This window comes from Xylona heveae (assembly GCF_001619985.1).
Source record: "Xylona heveae TC161 unplaced genomic scaffold L228scaffold_4, whole genome shotgun sequence".
NCBI lineage: Eukaryota > Fungi > Ascomycota > Xylonomycetes > Xylonales > Xylonaceae > Xylona > Xylona heveae.
Window position 1 is genome coordinate 2,290,931 of NW_017264196.1, and position 18,262 is coordinate 2,309,192.

General features: G+C 52.2%; 3 protein-coding genes across 3 annotated transcripts; all 3 read right to left on the reverse strand.

Annotated features, from left to right (window-relative positions):
* Positions 1-26: 26 nt before the first annotated feature.
* On the reverse strand, positions 27-1,043 carry L228DRAFT_267841 (hypothetical protein; the record flags this gene model as incomplete). Its single annotated transcript, XM_018335040.1, has 3 exons — positions 27-356; positions 407-756; positions 806-1,043. 3 exons carry the CDS (start codon positions 1,041-1,043, stop codon positions 27-29), a joined length of 918 nt encoding a protein of 305 aa, XP_018189439.1.
* Positions 1,044-1,861: 818 nt separating this feature from the next.
* On the reverse strand, positions 1,862-14,514 carry L228DRAFT_282560 (putative equisetin synthetase; the record flags this gene model as incomplete). Its single annotated transcript, XM_018336018.1, has 6 exons — positions 1,862-5,031; positions 5,099-7,078; positions 7,135-12,399; positions 12,470-13,108; positions 13,173-13,814; positions 13,881-14,514. 6 exons carry the CDS (start codon positions 14,512-14,514, stop codon positions 2,183-2,185), a joined length of 12,009 nt encoding a protein of 4,002 aa, XP_018189440.1. The 3' UTR covers positions 1,862-2,182.
* A 501-nt stretch (positions 14,515-15,015) lies between these two features.
* L228DRAFT_125996 (fungal-specific transcription factor domain protein) lies at positions 15,016-17,422 on the reverse strand. Its single transcript, XM_018329048.1, has 4 exons — positions 16,841-17,422; positions 16,731-16,762; positions 15,310-16,630; positions 15,016-15,257 (listed from the first exon to the last, which is right to left on the reverse strand). Exons 1-4 carry the CDS (start codon positions 17,322-17,324, stop codon positions 15,103-15,105), a joined length of 1,992 nt encoding a protein of 663 aa, XP_018189441.1. The 5' UTR covers positions 17,325-17,422; the 3' UTR covers positions 15,016-15,102.
* Between the last annotated feature and the right edge of the window lie 840 nt (positions 17,423-18,262).

Below are 18,262 nucleotides of genomic sequence, written 5' to 3' on the forward strand. Positions count from 1 at the left end.
TGCATGGTTCTAAGAATTTGTCTACATTAGCCTTTGAAAATGACAGTAACAGGTTGAATGGAAGTCACCTCATGAGCAGCACGTTTCAGCCTTTCACTCACTTCCATCTCGAGTCGTTCCTTTCCGTACGGTTCAGTGGCCAATACTGCCATCTGATCTCGCCCAGAAGGAAAATCAGTCTCGAATAGTGGCTCCCCACTGCCACGCATGTTTGCGAGCACAGATTGCCAAAAATGCCATCTTAGGAGCTCATCTGACACACGATCAGGACCAGATGGTTTACGGCAAGCTGGCTCAAGAACTCGGCCATCGATTCCCCAACTATTGGGCAAAAAGGTGGTGATCTTATAATCATCCTGTGTTGTATTAGCATGACTGCGATAAGCCCTAATTTAAAGATACTCACATCAGGGTTAACGGAAAACATGTACTGATCGAAGCGCGTGTGAAAACTTTCCAACATCAGTAACCCATTTTGAATCGAATTTATTCCGCTCTCCAGGGAATCCTCATCGATATTGGTAATCCATCGTCTGTAGTTATTGTCTATCCATAGACTTTCTTTTGCTAATGGGAAAACATGTGCGGCTTGTAGGCCAGTAAAATCATTCCATGGCGCTAGCTCATTCACCTCTCCGGATATCACACAATTCTGGTCTCTTCTGCGCACACCCCGGACGAATGCATTTTCTCGGCCGGAAATTGAGGTACTGATGATTCTTGCCACCCATGGCTCATTGGTTATGTGTACAGTCCCTATATAAATAAGTCCGTGACACAGTCTCCTTTTGACATACCCACATACCTGAGGCGCTGATCTCATACGTTCCCGGGAGGACCGGTTGTGCAGAAGGGACAATAGTTCGGTTAGTCTCCTGATGGCGAACGACCAAATCACCCTCGACGACAAGCAGAACATTCCCAAGGATCCAAATCAGAGTTTCTTCCGTCAGGGAGCCTTTCTGATAGCAACCGCCCAATGTCGATCCGTTGGAGGCATCGACAAAATGGACGTTCCGCCACGGGCTCCGATCTCTAGGCATTGTGACTGGAGAAGGGTCACAGTATTACAAAAGAAAAAGGAAGCTTCCAAAAGAACGCCTCGAAGTTTAGTTAGTCTTTTAGAATGCTTCCCGGTTCTCATGAAAGCTGAGAACGCAGTATATTGATGGAGAGAATAAATCAGAAGAGAGAGCTTATGACGATGTCAAGCAGCACAGTCTGTGCACAGTTAAGGTTGAGAGGAAGCGAGCGAGGGTGACGAGCGATAGCTAGTCCGAATCTACCCCTGAGGGCTAGCGACCGAGACGGACAGACTCCCTTGTATTGCCACTACAAAGCAAAGTTTTTACGCAGCGGATAAGGCGTCATGTAGCTCATGTGGGCAGCATCTCTGTCTTGGAAAAATAAATAATATAAAAAAGAGAAAAAAAAAAAAAAATTTGATAAGTCAAAACAAGTTGCACGGGCGATTCCTGGGCGCTGGGCGCTGGGCGCTGGGCAATCGGATGGCTCCTGTCGTGAGGTTAGTCTGAGTGGTTAGCAATTTATACTTTGTGCTGGAGCTTGTATTCATAGCAGTGGTTCACACAGTGGTTCTGGAGTAATCTTGACTTCTTAAGGTATATAATTAAGCTATATGCAAAGACTTCATTACTTATACAAGGGTCAATCAATTGTTAATGCAAGGCCCTCTTATTGTTTTATACTGTGTTTCATAAAGGAGGTAGACTTTGAAGTATCTTATATATTAAGGGTTATAGAGTATAGGGTTACTAGTATGGTATGGTATAGTATAATATGGTACATATAGTATGATATAATATAGTATATATAGAAGATCATATACTAGTATTCATTTCCGGGAACAAAATCTGTTAGCTCCGTCAAGAAATATAAAAATCTCCTCGACGGCGAAACACGCTGAAGCGGTTCTCATGGGGTGGAAGAAAAGAAATTAAGCCTCCCTAATTAAGACGACCTTGAAAAACGAGAAATGACCTGGGGGATATAAGTACAGAAGAATAGCTAGACAAAGACAAAAGACAAAAGAATCTCCAATACGATGCCACGTGCGCCAGGTATATCTTATGTACAAGAGAGATAATAACATGAACAAAAACAATAATTAAAAAACAAAACAAAAAAAACCTGACCCAAAACATGCTCCGTCAATACTAGATCAGCGCCTTGTAACTAGTTTCCCATCCTTGGAACTCATCACCAAATGGTGCGAGGTCATAAAGTATCCAAACCCAGCCTTCTTGGCGTCAGCGAACCAGTACAAGGGGTTCGTGATTGGCAATGTCTTGAGTTCATCATTATTGTCAACATAATCAGCAAAGTCCTTGACATGCAACCGGAGGCGGGCATTATGCGTCAAGACTTCCACGCTGCCAGCTTCTCCGCCGGCGCTCGTAATGGACGCAACCATGTCGCCCACCACCTGATTTACTGGAGCTACGTCCAGATAGCCACTGACGGCAGAGAAGTCTGGCCTGGTGCCGAGCTGGCGGATAATGCTTAGCAGCTCGTCCAAAACCGCCGGGGCCGTGACATCCGAGGATGCCTTTTCGTCTTCCGAAGCAGGAAGCGGCCGGTGGAGATTGACCTGCAGGCCGAGGCGGGCGGCCTTGCGCAGGAACGTCTCTGCGGCCCACTTGCTGGCGACATAGCCATCACTGCCGTCTGTGCGCGGGGCCGCGCCATCGTAAACCTGGACGGCGCCGGAGGTGACTATGTGGAAGAGCGCGTTATTGGTGAGAGCAAGCCGGGCGAGCTCTTTGACGGACTCGACATTGACGGGTCGCAGGGTCTCGTAGCTGTCGAAAAAAGAGCGGTTGGCGGCGCAGTGGACGACTACATCTGCCTTCTCTCCAAGAGCAGCCAATCCGGTGGACGAAAGACCGAGGTTCGGCTGAGACAGATCGGCACGAACGAACTTGACCTTGCCGCTGGGCGAGGAGAGCGAGGCTAATGCGGTGGTCTCGTCCCGGACAAGACAGAGAATCTCTCCAACCTGTGGGGTGTCGATAAGGCGACGGAGGAGATGGCGGCCTAGGTAGCCTGTTGCGCCTGCTAAGACGACAGTGAGATTCGAGCTATTCCTGGGCCGCGATGAGATTTCCTTGCCGAGTCGATTCAGACACTCTGGCACACTGGTTTCTGTCTCCCAGTCAATGACACGTGCTCCAGTGAAAGCTTTGACAATCTTCGCCATCCCTCCCAGGGTGCTGAAATTCATCAAATCGACCAGAAGTGGTGCCGAATTCAGCTCGGCTTTCACCAGGGCCTGCAATTTCACAAGCAGGATCGAGGTCCCTCCCACATCGAAGAAGTTGGTTTCGGGCGTGAGCTCTCGAATGTTATGAGGAATCACACGCCGCCAAAGCTCTGCCATCTTCTTTTCCATTTCCATGACCAAAGCCGTATCCTGCAATCCTTCCGGCAGAGGCATTGCCTGGATGGCCTTGCGATCAAACTTGAAGTTGCTCGTCACGGGGATGTCGTCAATAGGGACGATGACAGCCGGCTGCATGTACGCAGGCAGCGGGAGCCTCGACTCAAGATGCTGCACCATCTCCTGGCGGCGATGGTGGGGGAAATCGGGAGCGAACACGACGTGAGCAGCCAGGAACTTCTGCTCTCCCTCACCTCTCAGTGTAACGACGGCGTGTGAGAGTGCGCCTTTGGCAGTTTCGAGTAGGACTACTTCCACTTCTTGCACCTCGATACGGAATCCACGAACTTTCACTTGATTGTCGCCTGCAATTCGACCGAGCCAGTAAATTGCGCCATCCTCGCGAAGGCAACCGCGGTCTCCAGTGCGATACCAGGCACCACTATTGGCTGCAGATGGATGGATCTTGGATCCGGGGAGAAACTTTTCTTTCGTCATCTCTTCCAAGCCCAAGTACCCATTGGCAATGCCAGGCCCGCCGGCGCAAATTTCTCCAGCCACGCCGACAGGCACCGGTTGGAGATGATCGTCAAGGATAGCGACCGTGTAGTTTGGCAAAATGTAACCGGCAGGGACGTGGTCCTCCAGATCCGGATCAGTGTGCTTCACTTCGCCCTTTGTAATCGCGAGCGTCGCCTCTGTAGGGCCGTAATTGTTGAACAACCTTAGCCCGGGCAGCTCGAGCGCTAGGTCGGCAAACTCTTGAATGAGTCCACGATGGAGATGTTCGCCTCCGCCAAAAGCAGCCCGCCATGCTTTACACCGGGACAGGTTCTCGCGGGCGTATCGAAACCACATCTCATACTCGGATGGCGTAGCCACCGTGTATGTCACACCATGCTCCGCCATCAGCTTGGTAATAGATTGCGGATCGCCTCTCTTCTCAGCCGGGACGATGACGAGGCAACCACCATCGGCGAGGCCGGCAAAGATCTGGTCCAAAGAGACGTCGAAGCTGTAGATGGTCTGCTGCAGGACCACTTTTGCCAGGTTTGGTATGTCGCAGAACCGGGAGAAGCCCTCACTTTCTGCTCGCAAATTCTCATGGGTCAGAAGAATCCCCTTGGGCTTTCCAGTGGTGCCGCTTGTGAAGAGAATGACGGCAGTTGACCCTGGCTTTGCTCTGTTCGGGGGCGGAGTTGTCGCAGTAGAATTCGGTAGATCCGAGACCACGATTTCGACCGCATTACTGGCGCCGATAGTTTCCGTCTTGGCTGTAGTATTGCAGTCGGTCAGGAGGATAGTCGGCCGTGCGGCTTGCACGATGCTGAAGAGCCGGGCGACCGAGTTGCGGAGATCCAAAGGTATGTACGTCGCTCCAACTCTGAACGCGGCAAGCATGGAACAAATCCAGTCGGACGATGGATCCTGGAATACACCAATGGGCGAGCCGTCGGTTGCACCAGCAGCAGTGAGAGCCGCAGCGATGACGTTGATGCGGTCTCCCATTTGCTTGTATGTGAGATTATTGCCAAGTCCATCCTTCAATGCCGGTTCCGAGCCGTGTCGCTCAATCATCTGGTCAATCCGGTGAGAAATGGTAGCCGGCCACTCGAGTTTCATTTGTGGTCCTTGAATCGTCGTCAGCTTCGACCAGGTCACACTATTCAGAACGATCTCCGGAACATAAATTCTTACCTTTCCCAATTTGAAGGGCCGCTTCAATGTCGCTGGGAGCGTAAGCCGGTAACTCACTAGCATCAAGGTCAACGCCCTTAGCGAACGTCTCGAGTACGTTCACGTAGGATCTCATCAGCAGCTCTGTACCGGCCATGGTGTACATGTTGGCTGTCAGACGGATGGAGAGCCACGACTCCCCGGTAGGGTTATCCGTAATACCTAGCGTGAGGTCGTAGCCATTCCGCGCGTTCAACCACGATTCGTCGCTCAACTTGCACCCACCCCATACCGACCTGTCCTGGAAGACTTGACGATAGTCCACAAAGAGCTGGTAAATGGGCGCATGCGTGTTTGTGCGTGGAATCTTGAGTTCTTTGAGGATCACATTCCATGGGACATGGGAACGTTTGAGCGCCCCGTATGCCTTGTCGCGAGCGTCCTTTATGAGGTCACTAATCTTCGTCTTCTCACGTCTGGTAAAACGGACAGGCAGGAGGTTAAGGAAGAAGCCAAGACTTCCCATGAAGTTTTTGTCGATACGATTCGCATCTGCGACGCCAAGGAAGAAGTCGTCCGTTTCTGGAAGAAGCCGGAGGACAAGGCCTTGTAGAGCGGCGAGATAGAGGTGGAACATGGTTGCACGATGTTTCCGAGCAAGCTGCTTGAGTTTCGACACAAGAGGTGCCTGAAGTGTTGCCTTTGCTTCAAACTGGATAAACCGGTCAAGGACAGGTCTAGTCTGAGATTTTGCAAACGGGAAGGGAGGAACAGGCGGTGTGTTAGGATCAATGATTCCACGAAACTCTTCAATCGTCTTGTTCATAGCACCCATCTCGTATGTCTCCCTCTGCCACTTGGAAAAGGCACGATATTGGCATTCGGGACCCAGTGGCGGCATTGGCTTTCCAGTGTATGCTGCTTCGAGGTCGACAAATAAGACAGTGAAGCTGTAACCATCCCAAGAAATATGATGACCGCTCACAAGCAAGAAATGCATGTTATCCGAGACAGTGAGGAGATGAATTTTTGCAGCCTCCCAGGAACCGAGGTCCCATATGTAGTTGTGCATCTTCCTCAATTCTTCATATGCATCTGCCTCTGACCCAAGACGCTTGTGAATCAGACGGAGGGGCGATTCAGGAAGAATGCCCTGCATGGGAGCCCGCTGCTCCCCTGTACCTGACCAGAAGTATCGAGTCCTCAATGCTTCATGCCGCTGGCCAATGGTTTGGACAGCTCTCGCGAGTTGGGGAACATTTATCTTCCCGGTGAGTTTGAACATAACAGTCATGTTAAAACTCGTCTTGTCTTCGAGATAGTCATTTAAGAACCAGAACCGCGTTTGGCCATAAGACATGGCGCAAGATTCTTCTTGCTCAGCGAGATGGCTGAGATCTGGAATTTCTCCTTGAACCTTACTTGTGTCATTTACAGGCATCGGAGAATTCGTTATCAAGGGAATCTCCACCTTCTCACTGATTGGGAAGAGAGTCCTGGTTTCTGAGAGGGTCTTGCTCTTTAAGTTCTCAATGTCATTGATGGGGACGGCGTTAATGAACTCATCCATCTCAGTCATCGGTGTCTCAAGAGGGGTTCCAGGGCGAGAGGGGCTGCCCCCCGACGAGCTATGATTTTCAGAAGAACTCTCAGCAGAGCTCACTTGGACTTGAGGAAGACCCTGAGCAGGCGGAGGTGAAGGGGCTGGCTTCGGTGTCTGTTCGGCGGGCTTCGCGCCTTTCCCTGGGCCACCTGCTAGCGAATTCAGGTCTACGACTGAAGTTGGCACCCGTTCCAAAGCTTCGGTCAGAAGATCTGTGATAGAGGCCCCGCCAAGAATCTTAAGCACGGGAATGTCGACTTCCAACTCTTTCAAGAACCACGAGCGGACCTCTACAGCCATTAGGGAGTCGATGCCCTGTTCAACGAGAGACACCTTTTCATTGACTGTATCATCTTGCGAGATCATTAGCGTGCGCTTGAGTCGTGCAATAAAGGAGTCTATCGTAGCATTAGCTTTGAAAATTCGGGAATGTGCTCATTGACTTATGACTCACCTTTGATAATGCTGATCGCATCAGCCTTCGACTTCGTTTCAGCGAGCTGCACTCGCACAGGCAAAGCCGACAGTCTCCCGGCCACGTTTTGGGTGCCCGGACGTTCCATGACGAAGTGGTTGAACTTGATATCTTCGCGGAACTGTGCCTTGACGTGTGTATCGGCATATATGGGCTCCAGTCCAGTGGTGATCTCCGAACTTTCGGGGCAACCTGGGCGACCTACAAGTATGGCTTCGGCAAACAATTGTTGCAAGTCCTGCTCTGAGATGTTTCTGTACCCAAGCTTCGCAAAGTAGTCGCCAGTGAAGTCCTCAGATCGCTCCACATAGCCGATGCCCATCACGGAACTGATGGCGATGGCGGATCCGGCTACGCCGCGCTTCTTGCGCTGGGCGGCGAGGGCAGTCATGAACATGTTAGCAGCGATGTAGTTGCTCTGGCCGCTGTTGCCGACGACGCCAGTCAGGGAAGAGAAGACGATGAAAAAGTCCAACTGGATATCGTAGAAAAGCTCGTCCAAGAGCTGCGTACCAATGACCTTGGGATTGAGGACCTTTGTGAGGGCTTCAAAGGACATCCTGTCGAACAAAGAGTCTTCCAAAACCATGGCTCCTTGGGCTACGCCAGCGATTGGAGGCATTGTCTTAGAGATCTCCTCGTAACACTGGATCAAAGATTCTTTGCTTGTAACATCAAGAGGAAGGATTCTGACAGTGGCTCCCATGGCCTCAACTGACCGAATGAACTCGGGGTGGACTTTCGGCCGTCGGCTAGTAAGAACCACATACTTTGCGCCATGCTCCACCATCCATTGACATAGCGACTGCCCGACTTGTCCTGACATGCCGACCATAAAATAGGTCTTGTCGCCGCGGAAAATGGTTCCAGCATCAATCGCCTGAACGTGGATGGATACGTCGGTGTCAGAGCAGTCAGCAATTGTAAGGGGCGCCTCGAGAATTGAGAGTTTTGGGACATCCTGAAGCTGGACAACGGAGGGATTTCCCACTTCGCCCCAATTTTCATTTCCCACAAGCCATGCCGCCTTAAGAACTTGAGCGACTTGACTGGACGAGGATCCGGGATGGATTTCGGCCGTCGTGCCGTAAAAGTGTTTGGCGCTGTACGTGGTGCATGGTTGAGGAAGACACCTAGCGATAAGCTGACCAACCTCTGCCGAGCCAACAGCCTGAGATAAGTCTACAAACACCGAAAGGGTAGTGGGCAAGGCTTTCTCAATAAGTCTTCGCGGAAAGTTTCCGGAAATATAGCGCCAGCCCTTAGTGACTCGGTCTTTGAGGGAAGTAGTAATCACGACACGAATTGAGGTCTGCTGCGACTGCTCGGTCAGAGCGGAGCCAACCAACTCGTCCGGCTCGTGGACCACGACGGTGCTTCCGCTGGGCACCAACCTAAGAATGTTGGAAGCGGTTATGTGAGCAGCGACAGCCGCCAGCGCCTTGATTGGATCGGCACCTGCGAGGAGTGTGGTCCACTCAGCCAAAACCGTTGTTCGTGACTCCGCTGTATGCGACAGGCCAACCAATTGCTCGCCAGTAGACTCATCAGTGCCCGCACAGAGAAACAAGCTACCAACGGATGAGATCTTGAGCGTTTGCAGCAAGAAATGAGATACGCGAATAGCTTTCGTCAAACCGAGTTCAGGCGGTGAGATGGGGAGACGAAGAGGTGATGGGTATTGAAGCTCGTAAGACGAGCCCTCGCTGGCAAACAGAATCGGAGTCTCCTGGGAATTGACTTTCTTGGCCACTGCACGGCGAGAGGTATTGTACCGCTCGTTTGCTTGCTCGCACTGGTAGAGGCGCGGGATGATGCGAGCACCGGACTCGATGTATACCTCAGGCTCGATAGACCAGAGAAGCTCATCGCCGGGAGCTATTTCCTTCTCCCATTTCTTCAGAACCTCGAGACGCAGCAGCTCTTCCACGAGGAGCTGGGGTGTCCCGTCGTTCAGTTTGTCTAGGTCGAGAACCTGCAAAGAAATATTAGGGTACTCGAATTTCACGACACGCCCAAGACCATGTGTCATGAACGAGTGTGGCTCCTCTGCCCTCGCCCCCCGGGTGACCCATAAGACTGTGCCCGCGTCACGCCAGAGCATCTTGAGAGCTTCGAGCTTTCCGGGCGTTATTGTCTTAAAAAGAGGTTCATCAAGCTCCGTAATCGAAATGACAGTGCTTCCATGCAGGAGCGTTTCCGAGTCCAGGCTCTCGAAGGATTCGACGCATTCGATATAATTGAATCTTGGGGCAAGCAGGATTTCGAGTTTCTCTGCGATGCGGTGAGCTGCGAGCGTCTCACCACCAACAATGACAAGACGCGGGGCATCAGTTGGAGGGAGAGCGGCCACGGACGACAATGGAGCCCGAAGAAGATTGAGCCGGTCGTCAACTGCCTGCGCAGCGAAGACAGAGGAAGGGTGAAGTTTATGGAACAAGGGCGTGCTTGTTTCAATACCGCCGAAACCACACTTTCGCAGCAGGGAATCCCATTGTGGCAGACTCAAAGTTGGTCCCCAACGTCGCCCACTTTCAGCCCCGACCCACCATCCGGGTAAGCTTCCCATCGGCAGACCAACGCGAAGAGTGTCGTTGCTCGTGAGTTCCAAGGCGATGAGGTAGCCACCAGGCTTTAAGAGCTGGCGGACGCTCGTCATCATTTCCTCCAGCTTGCCCGTCGCGTGCAAGACATTGGAGGCCAGGACAAGATCGTAAGATCCCTCAACAAACCCTTGAGATGCCGGAGACCGCTCCATGTCGAATGACTTGAACACCATGCGGCCGGCATAGTCTCTGAAACGATCTTCAGCAGCCTCAAAAAATCCGCTGGAAATATCCGTATAAGTGTAGGTAGAAAACGCGGAGCCAAGAGTAGGGAGGAGGTGCCTGGTGGATCCGCCTGTTCCGGCACCTATCTCGAACACTTTCATATGTGGGTAGCGGTGAGAAACTTGAGCCGCCATGCGCGCAAAATGGCGATTAGCAATATCGAGACCCATGCCCTCATCGTAAAAGTCAAATAGACCATCTTGAGTCATATGTTCTAGAATGCTAGAACCTGTACGCACGACCTCTGGGAGGTTTTTCCCAACAGACTCTAGCATACGAACATCAACCCGGTCACGATATTTCTCCAGGATGGCGTCGATCTGCTCTTTTGTATCCGCCTGGTAACTGGAAGGAACATAGGGGTTCTTTCCGCGCCTCACAAGGTCGACGGAATGAGTCGCCCAATCAAGCAATCGCTGGTAATGTGGCAAAGCATCAGCCTTCTCCTCTGGGGTGATCGTCTCGACCAAGCGGCGCAAATAGAAGAACGAGACTCGTTCTGCCTTAATGGCATTCTCGACATCTTCTGCGGAGAGTCCGTCATCGACAGGCGCGGCGAGATCACCATTGGGTCGATCAATCTTGTAGTCGAATCGTGAGAATTGGACAGTGTCGTCCTCGGGTCGGGCCGCCGTGAAAGGCATCAGCTCTAGACCCTCCACCTGGATGAAATTGTTGGCATTGTCTTCAGAGAAAATGGTAATATCGACGATGCTGCGAGCATTTTTGAAGCTCCTGACGACAGCTTCCCAGGGATGTGTCCCCTGCTTGCCGATGCCATGAGACGTGAAAAATGGGTTAATGGTGATGCGCTGGATTCCAGCCGGGATATACAAGCCCCACATCCGTCCATCTCCAGGGCAACTGAAAGCTGCCGAAGAGGCCTGAAGTGCAGTGTCCAGCATTCCTGGGTGAATCAGGAGTTGGTCTTCCCAGTCTGATCCTGATTCATCCTCGATCGTACCCGTGGCGTAGCCATTCTTGCGTTTGATTGAGCGCATGCCATGGAACGGCGGGGTGTATTCGTACTCGAGCCTAGTGAACTGGTCGTAGAAGCGATCAACCTCTATTTCGGTCATATTCCAGTCTTCCGTCTCGAGAAACGGGAGTTGATCAGCCTTTGGCTCTGCCAACAGCACATTAACTACACCCTCAGCGTTCAGGCCCATGGACGTTCCAGGTTCATGGGGAGCACCGGAATAGCAGGAGAAATTGGCCTGGATACTGTCCTTCCCGGAGTGAACCACCTTGACGCTGAACAGAGATTCGACACTAGAATTTTCATCGTCAAAAGCAATGGCCCGACCGATGAAGAGGTTTTCAATGGTGACCAGGGCAATGCTCGACTTTATAGCAATGGATTTCATGGCTTCGACGACCATGGCTACAAAGCCTGCAGCAGGGAAAACAATCTGCCCCTGAATTTTGTGGCCTTTGAGCCATGATATCTCCTTTGGGCGCAAGATATTACGCCATTGAATCTCATGTGACGTTTCTCGTTCAGCCTGACGCCTACCCAGAATGGGATGCGGTGGCTCATAAACAGTAGTCGTATGAGCACCAGAGACGCGGGACATGGTCCAGAATGACTTGGAGTGATCAAATGGATATTTGGGGAGATCTGGTATCAGCTGGCGCCCGGAGAGAGCCCCGGAGACAGCTCTCTCGAATTCCTCAAAGGTGACCGACCCCGCTCCCAGATACGACCACACGAAACCAAGCACCGTCGATAGCTCAATGATGTCGTCTTTCCCTCTAGAGAGTACTCCGGAATACGGAATGCGGTCTCCAGTCAACTCTTCCAAGGTGTCCAAGCATGGCCCCTTGAGCGCAGGATGGGGTCCAATTTCCAAGGCCAAGTCGAATGGCCCACTTTGAGTAGTAGCAGCTGTCACAGCCGGCGCAAAGAGCACCGTATTCGTCATATTGTCTACAAAATACTGCGCATCTAGGTTGCTTTTCGACATGACCTGTCCCTCCAAAACACTTGAATGCCATCTCGGCCTATCAGAAGTGTTGGTTACAGGTCCATCGTCCATGGCTTCCATAGAAGCGAGATAGGGTGCCGAACAGGGCAGCATGTGTGCCGAATGGTAAGCAGTGTCCACCTTGAGCTGACGAGCAAATTTACCCTCGTCCTTGAAAATTTCAATGGCTTCGGCCACGGCGGCTTCGTCCCCAGAAAGCGTGATGCTGGACGAAGAATTGCGCGCCGCGACCTGAAGTCTTCCCTCGAAGCTTTCCAGTTGGCAAAAGTCAGCTGCGTCCTCGAATGATGTGCCCACAGCCATCATGGCACCCTTGGAGCCGTTAGGTGACTTTGCAAGCTTGGCATAAAGGCCGCGGTAGTAAGCAATCCGTATGGCTCTGCTCGCCGAGAGCAATCCAGCAGCGTACGCTGCTCCAATCTCACCTAGACGACAACGATTCATTAGCATGCTCCCCAATAATGAACGAATGTGATAAAGATCTGGATTCCATACCGGAAGAATGACCAACAACAGCGTGGAGTCGAATACCCGCCAACTGGAGCAGATCTACGAGCAGGATCTGTACGGCTGTACAGAGCGGCTGTGACAGGGCCGCCTCGGTAATCCTGGACTTCGCTGTACCCGCGAGTAGTTGCCCCCGCAGGGTCCAGTCTGGCCGATCACTGTCTGGCAACGAGACCAGAGCCGTGTCCAGCTCATCCAGCCGCTTCGACACTAGCGGCGATGCCTCAACTAGCTTTGCGCCCATGCGTGGCCATTGCGCACCCTGTCCCGTGAATACGCCCAGGATGCGCGGCGACGACATGCCAAAATGTTTGGTAGTGAGCTCGGGAGCGTCGACGCTACCGAGGAGAGCCTCAATCTTTTGCAATGCTTCCTCCCTCGTAGATGCGGCAATGGCGGCGCGGTAGGCCAGGGTGGAGCGCCTCTCCTGTACGGTGTAGGCAAAATCCCGCAGGCTAGTTTGGGGATTAGCTTTCACGTAGTCAGAGTAAGACGACAGCAGAGCACGAAGGGATTTCTCGCTGGCGGCGGAGATGGTCAAGGGGGTGAATGTTGGGCCAGCCGAAGGCGCCGCCGTGGATGGTTCGTAGGCCTCGATGATGGCGTGCGCATTCGTGCCGCCGAATCCTGTATCACCAAGGTCAGCATGAATTTAAACAGGAGAACAACCAATGCGAATAGGTTTACCCACCAAAGCTGTTGATACTCGCCCTTCGCGGTTGGCCTGGAAGAAGCTTGGGCCAAGGTTTTGCTGAGGTAGGGACTTCCAAACCCCTGTAAAATGGCTCGATCCTAGGGTTAAGGTTGTTGAAGTGCATGTTTGGCGGGATGACATTATGTTGAAGAGCCAGTGACGAGCCCAAGAGACTAGCCAGTCCCGCGGTGCCTTCCGTATGTCCAATAATGGTCTTGATGGAGCCCACGTACAATTTATCAGTGTCCGAGGCTCCATTGGGGTAGAAAGCTCGAGATATGGCCTCTGCTTCTTGCGGGTCACCAGCTGGTGTTCCAGTGCCATGGGCATGAAAGAACTGCGGACGATCTTCGGGATTGTCAAGATCGAGACCTGCTCGAGCATAAGTTTCGCGGATGAGCGCAGCTTGTGCTGCCGCGCTGGGCATGGTCAATCCCGGCGTCTTTCCATCCTGGTTCACTCCTGTAGCGCGGATAATGCATTCAATGTGATCGCCGTCTTTGAGGGCGGCGGTAAGGGGTTTCAGCACGACGGCGGCAATACCCTCTCCCCGAGCGTACCCGTCAACGTCTCTATCCCACATCCTGCTTCTCCCAGTGGGGGACAGCATGTGCAGGTTGCTTTCGGCAATATACATGGCTGTGGCAATAACAAGGTTAGATGATTCTCTGAGCGTCAGTGCAGAATTGGGCCTCCGAAACTCACCAGGGCTGAGAAGAAGATTAGCTCCCGCAGCGACGGCCACTTTAGACTCTCCATTGCGCAAGGCTTGGATAGCCAGATGGACAGCAACTAAGCTTGATGAACAAGCCGTGTCGAGGGTAATGGATGGACCATGCCAATCGAAAAAATAAGAAACACGGTTGGACATGATGCTACGACCCATGCCAGTCGCACTATACTGTGGAAGGTTTTCCCAATCCTTGTAAAGCACACCACTCCAGTCATCACCCATGAGGCCAACAATGACTGCGGTTGAGGATCCACGCAATCCATCAATGGTCTGGCCAGCCGCACAGAGAGAGTCATAGACGGTCTCCATTAGCATCCTCTGCTGGGGATCAATAGCCTCGCTCTCGGCCGGCTGAATGTTGAAGAAGCCATTGTCGAATTCTGCCGGATCTTCATCGAGAAAATATGAAGCCTTGACGTTGGTGGTTCCATGGTGCTCGGGGTCGCTATTGTAAAAGGCCATGGGGTCAAAGCGACGGCCCGCTTCGACCTTTCGAAGAAGATCCCGAGGCTCGCGAAGAAGCTCCCATAGCTTTGACGGCGTGTCCGAGCTTCCTGGAAAGCGGCAAGCGCTTCCAACAATAGCAATGGGCTCAAGAGACGACATGATGACGATGTTTCGGTTGAAGCGAAAAAAAAAAAAAAAAAAAGGATCGGGTGGGTGGATCTGGTGTTGAACAGAAAGGTGAAGTCTGGATGGTAGTTACAATTGTATGTCACATAGGAATTGATTCACAGAAAGAAGAGGAAACAGCAGAGGTGAATATGTTAAAAGATGCAATGAGCTATGGGCTATATTTGTGGAAACGCTGAGCTCCTACGCCACTCAAGGAAATCAGCAATGTTGGTCCACAAGCACGTTAGAGAGCCAAGGAAAGTTACAACGAAGGAGATGAGTCGGTATGAAGCCCAGTGCGACGAGCTAAGATGTTGATTGCAGGGCGATCGATCCATCGAGACCCCACGACCGAAAAATACCGAAATACTGCGATGGTACCTGCCTCAGTGCGGAGTGCATCTGATTCGAGAAGCACAGGTTGGTCAGCAAATAGATATGTAATCGGGAGGAAAATGGGAATTCGTACATCCTTTAATAAACAACAATTTAATGATGATAGATAGTAACACGGCGAGAGCTGGGAACAGTTTGCATGTATTTGAGATATATAGATATATTGGAGTAATTTTGAATCAATTATGAGAGGTTCATCTGTTGCAAGCTGTTCTGCCTCGGCCACGGCTCGACATCATTGTTCAAGTTTGGTGCAAAACTTTGTCCAAGAAGCCCTTCGTTTGTTGGCTGTGATCCGAAGCTGGGGAAATCATAGCCCAGCATCAAATCTGCAAATCCTATTCGGTGTAAGAAAACATTTCCCCTCGACAGGACGAGCGCGAAACTTACCTGGGAAGAATGGGCCAGCTGCAGGCCCGGGGGAAACACCCGGTAGGGCGTTCACAGCGAAGGGGTCTGATGCGACGCCGGAATCACCGAGAACATAACGCAGAGCGGCGGCTGCTTTTCTGGCTTCTCTAGACGTAGTGCTCTCGCCGAGCCAGATGACCTGGGATGCTCTCAAGAGCTGTCTAATCTTTTCAATGTCCACCGAGGCCGCTTCGGCGTCTCCCAAGCTGTCATGTCCTTTGGCCTGCTCCTCAGCGTGGACCTGGAGGTAAAAGCATAAGGTACTGGTGGCGAGAAGAAAGGGGTGAATAAACGACGAAGTTACCCTCCAGCGGCTTTGGTACAATCGTCCATCTAGCTGAGTTTCCTCGTCCACAAGGTGTTGAAGCTCCAAAATTTTCATAGCAGCCGTCAGACATGCAGAGCGCGAGTAAGCATACTGCTGCTGGAGACGAGACGCCACCAAAAACCTTTTATGCAAGACAATCTTCAGCCGCTGGACGCTCACTTCCAGCCAGATTCTCTGAATGATTACCTGGGACGGTACATTGAGCGAGGAAGCAAGATTCTCCCACTTCATGCTAGATGGTAGGGCTTCCCGGGCCTCGTCAATCTGCTTATCAAGCGTTAAAACATGGGCATAAGAGTATGCCCGAGGCTCAGTGGCCAGGTCGCCAACCTTGACCCCGACGGAAAGCAGTCTGAGTTTTGCTAGCGTGTAGAGGGTTGGCGTCACCTCAGTCTCGGGCCGGGAAGGGGGCAACTCGACCGTTGACTCGTCAAAGTCCGAATCGGCTAGGTTCCGCGGCTCGGCCACATCGGTCTGGCTCTCCCTGACGAGCCTGGGCAGCCCCATCTGCGTCGAGATGGTAAAGTCCAGCTGAACGATCAACGCCCAGATACGCCTTCGCATCTCGCCCGCAAACGGAGAGATATTGGGAAAATGCTTGGCGTCTCGATGATACCCCATATGTATGGCAATTTGAACTATATTGCCCACCAGGAGGCGGGTACCAGATTCGGTATCTTTAGAGGGAAAGACCTCAACCATGAAATAGAGAATCAAAGTTTCCAATACGTAAGGGCCGCCATTGGTGTAATGGCCCAAGATAAGACAATGTATAATCTTCTCTCGGAACATATCTACCGCCGTCTGACTCTCAAGTGCCTGCGATGCGAGTGGAGAGTGCCCGCTCACAAGCAAAGTATTGGCAGGGGCAAGGAAAGATTGCTGAAATTGTGTCGATAAGCACATCATACTGAACAGAAGGCCGACCCATGTGATTGGGACGGCCTGCGGACACTTCCAAAATTCCTCATACTGATGGTCTCAAGTCAATATCCATTGAGCAGATTCGGTTCAGGAATGGAGTAATGCAAAGACATTGGAGGCACGGTAGGGGGCCACACATGAATCGTACCTCTCGTAGAAACTTGCCACTGTGCGGCACACCTGGTCTCGGGTCAGTCACTAGGAAAACAACGGAGTTTTTCGGGGTGTGATCAAGGTTCGAAACACCGAGTGTCTTACCTGAAGTCATGTCCAAGACGTTGAAGTAACGAGAGACCAACCTATCCACAACAGGTCTGGGTGGAATAGACTCAAGGATTGAAGCTGGGGTTACATGCGTGGGGCAGCCGCTATAGAGGAGCTGGGGACTGGGAAAGTTGGCTTGCAGTTGGATGGGGTTAGAGTTTACAGCATGGGATTCGTCCTCCTCCTCGAAGTGATCCCTCAATTCGGCGATACTGTCGAGGACGGCTGCCCAGTGGGCGCTGCTAACATAGCTGACGCCCGATTCCCGAATCCTGATGCTGCCATAGTCGGATGGTGACGGCGATACTTCGCGCTGAATCTGATCCGTCCTAGCTGCCGCGGGATGCTCAGAATAGTTGCTAGGTGCACTTGGGGAGGTGGCCTGGCGGGGATCTTTTACTGGCGGCATCGGCGGGAGATCTACCGGGTGATTCGATTCCGACGGTGATCCATAGGAGCTCGAAGCCGTCTGTTGCATGAGACTCAAGACTAGGTTTTCGAGCTGATTGATGCGGTCCTGTACATGGGCGGTACCATGAGGCCGTCCAGACAGCGTTGCCTGGGTGGTGGTATAAGCACAGGAAGCGCCCAGTCCCCGACTTGAGCAGTTACTGCAGGGATGCAGACGGTCGCACCGTACCCTGGCGGCCTAGATTAGCCCTGCAGGAAATAGGTCAACCGTTCAATACAGGTGCAGAGAGGGGCTGCCATTGGGAGGGCGACGGGGGCTCTTCCAAAAAACGAGACCACCTACTTCCGTCTCCGACAAGCATTGCAACTGAGCTGAGGCTTGTCTCGACGCCTGACGGGCGGCGGACGTGCTCGCTCTTTCGGGGATTTCGGATTTGGGGCTGTTGCGTCTTGGGCCGGAACATGTGTGCTATAGGTGTTGTTGTTCGCGTCTGACATGGCCAGTGTTGACGATGGTGGTATGTGATGGAAATGATAAGATAACACGGCTGCTAAGGGTCAGATCTGGCGTTGCGGGCACTCGGAGATATTCCAGCCAAGGGCGGTTATGTAGGGACCGAGTGGCCTAATATCCACCCACCATGCCTGTCAGGGGCACTTCCATTGTGCATGCGTTTCCTTCGGATGTCCGCGGATGGTCAGTCTTTACGTCCGCCACCTCCGAGTCTACTGGCACCTACCGTATTTGGCCTCAGCACCAAACAAAGGATTGCCCTCATTGCTCCCGACGCTTGATCCCTGGATGGTCTAACCAGAAACGATTTAGCAATCTGGGGTTCAGCCCCAGTCCACCTGCGCCGGGAAACGCTCTACTATGACCACCAGCTTCATAACGACTTGCTGATTGAAGAAGACGCTTTCTCCTAGTTATTCTTCAGTGCGGTATAGAGCAGGATTGCAGGATGTAATTGTCTCTCATAACGAGCCGACCCTCCCGAAGCTCAT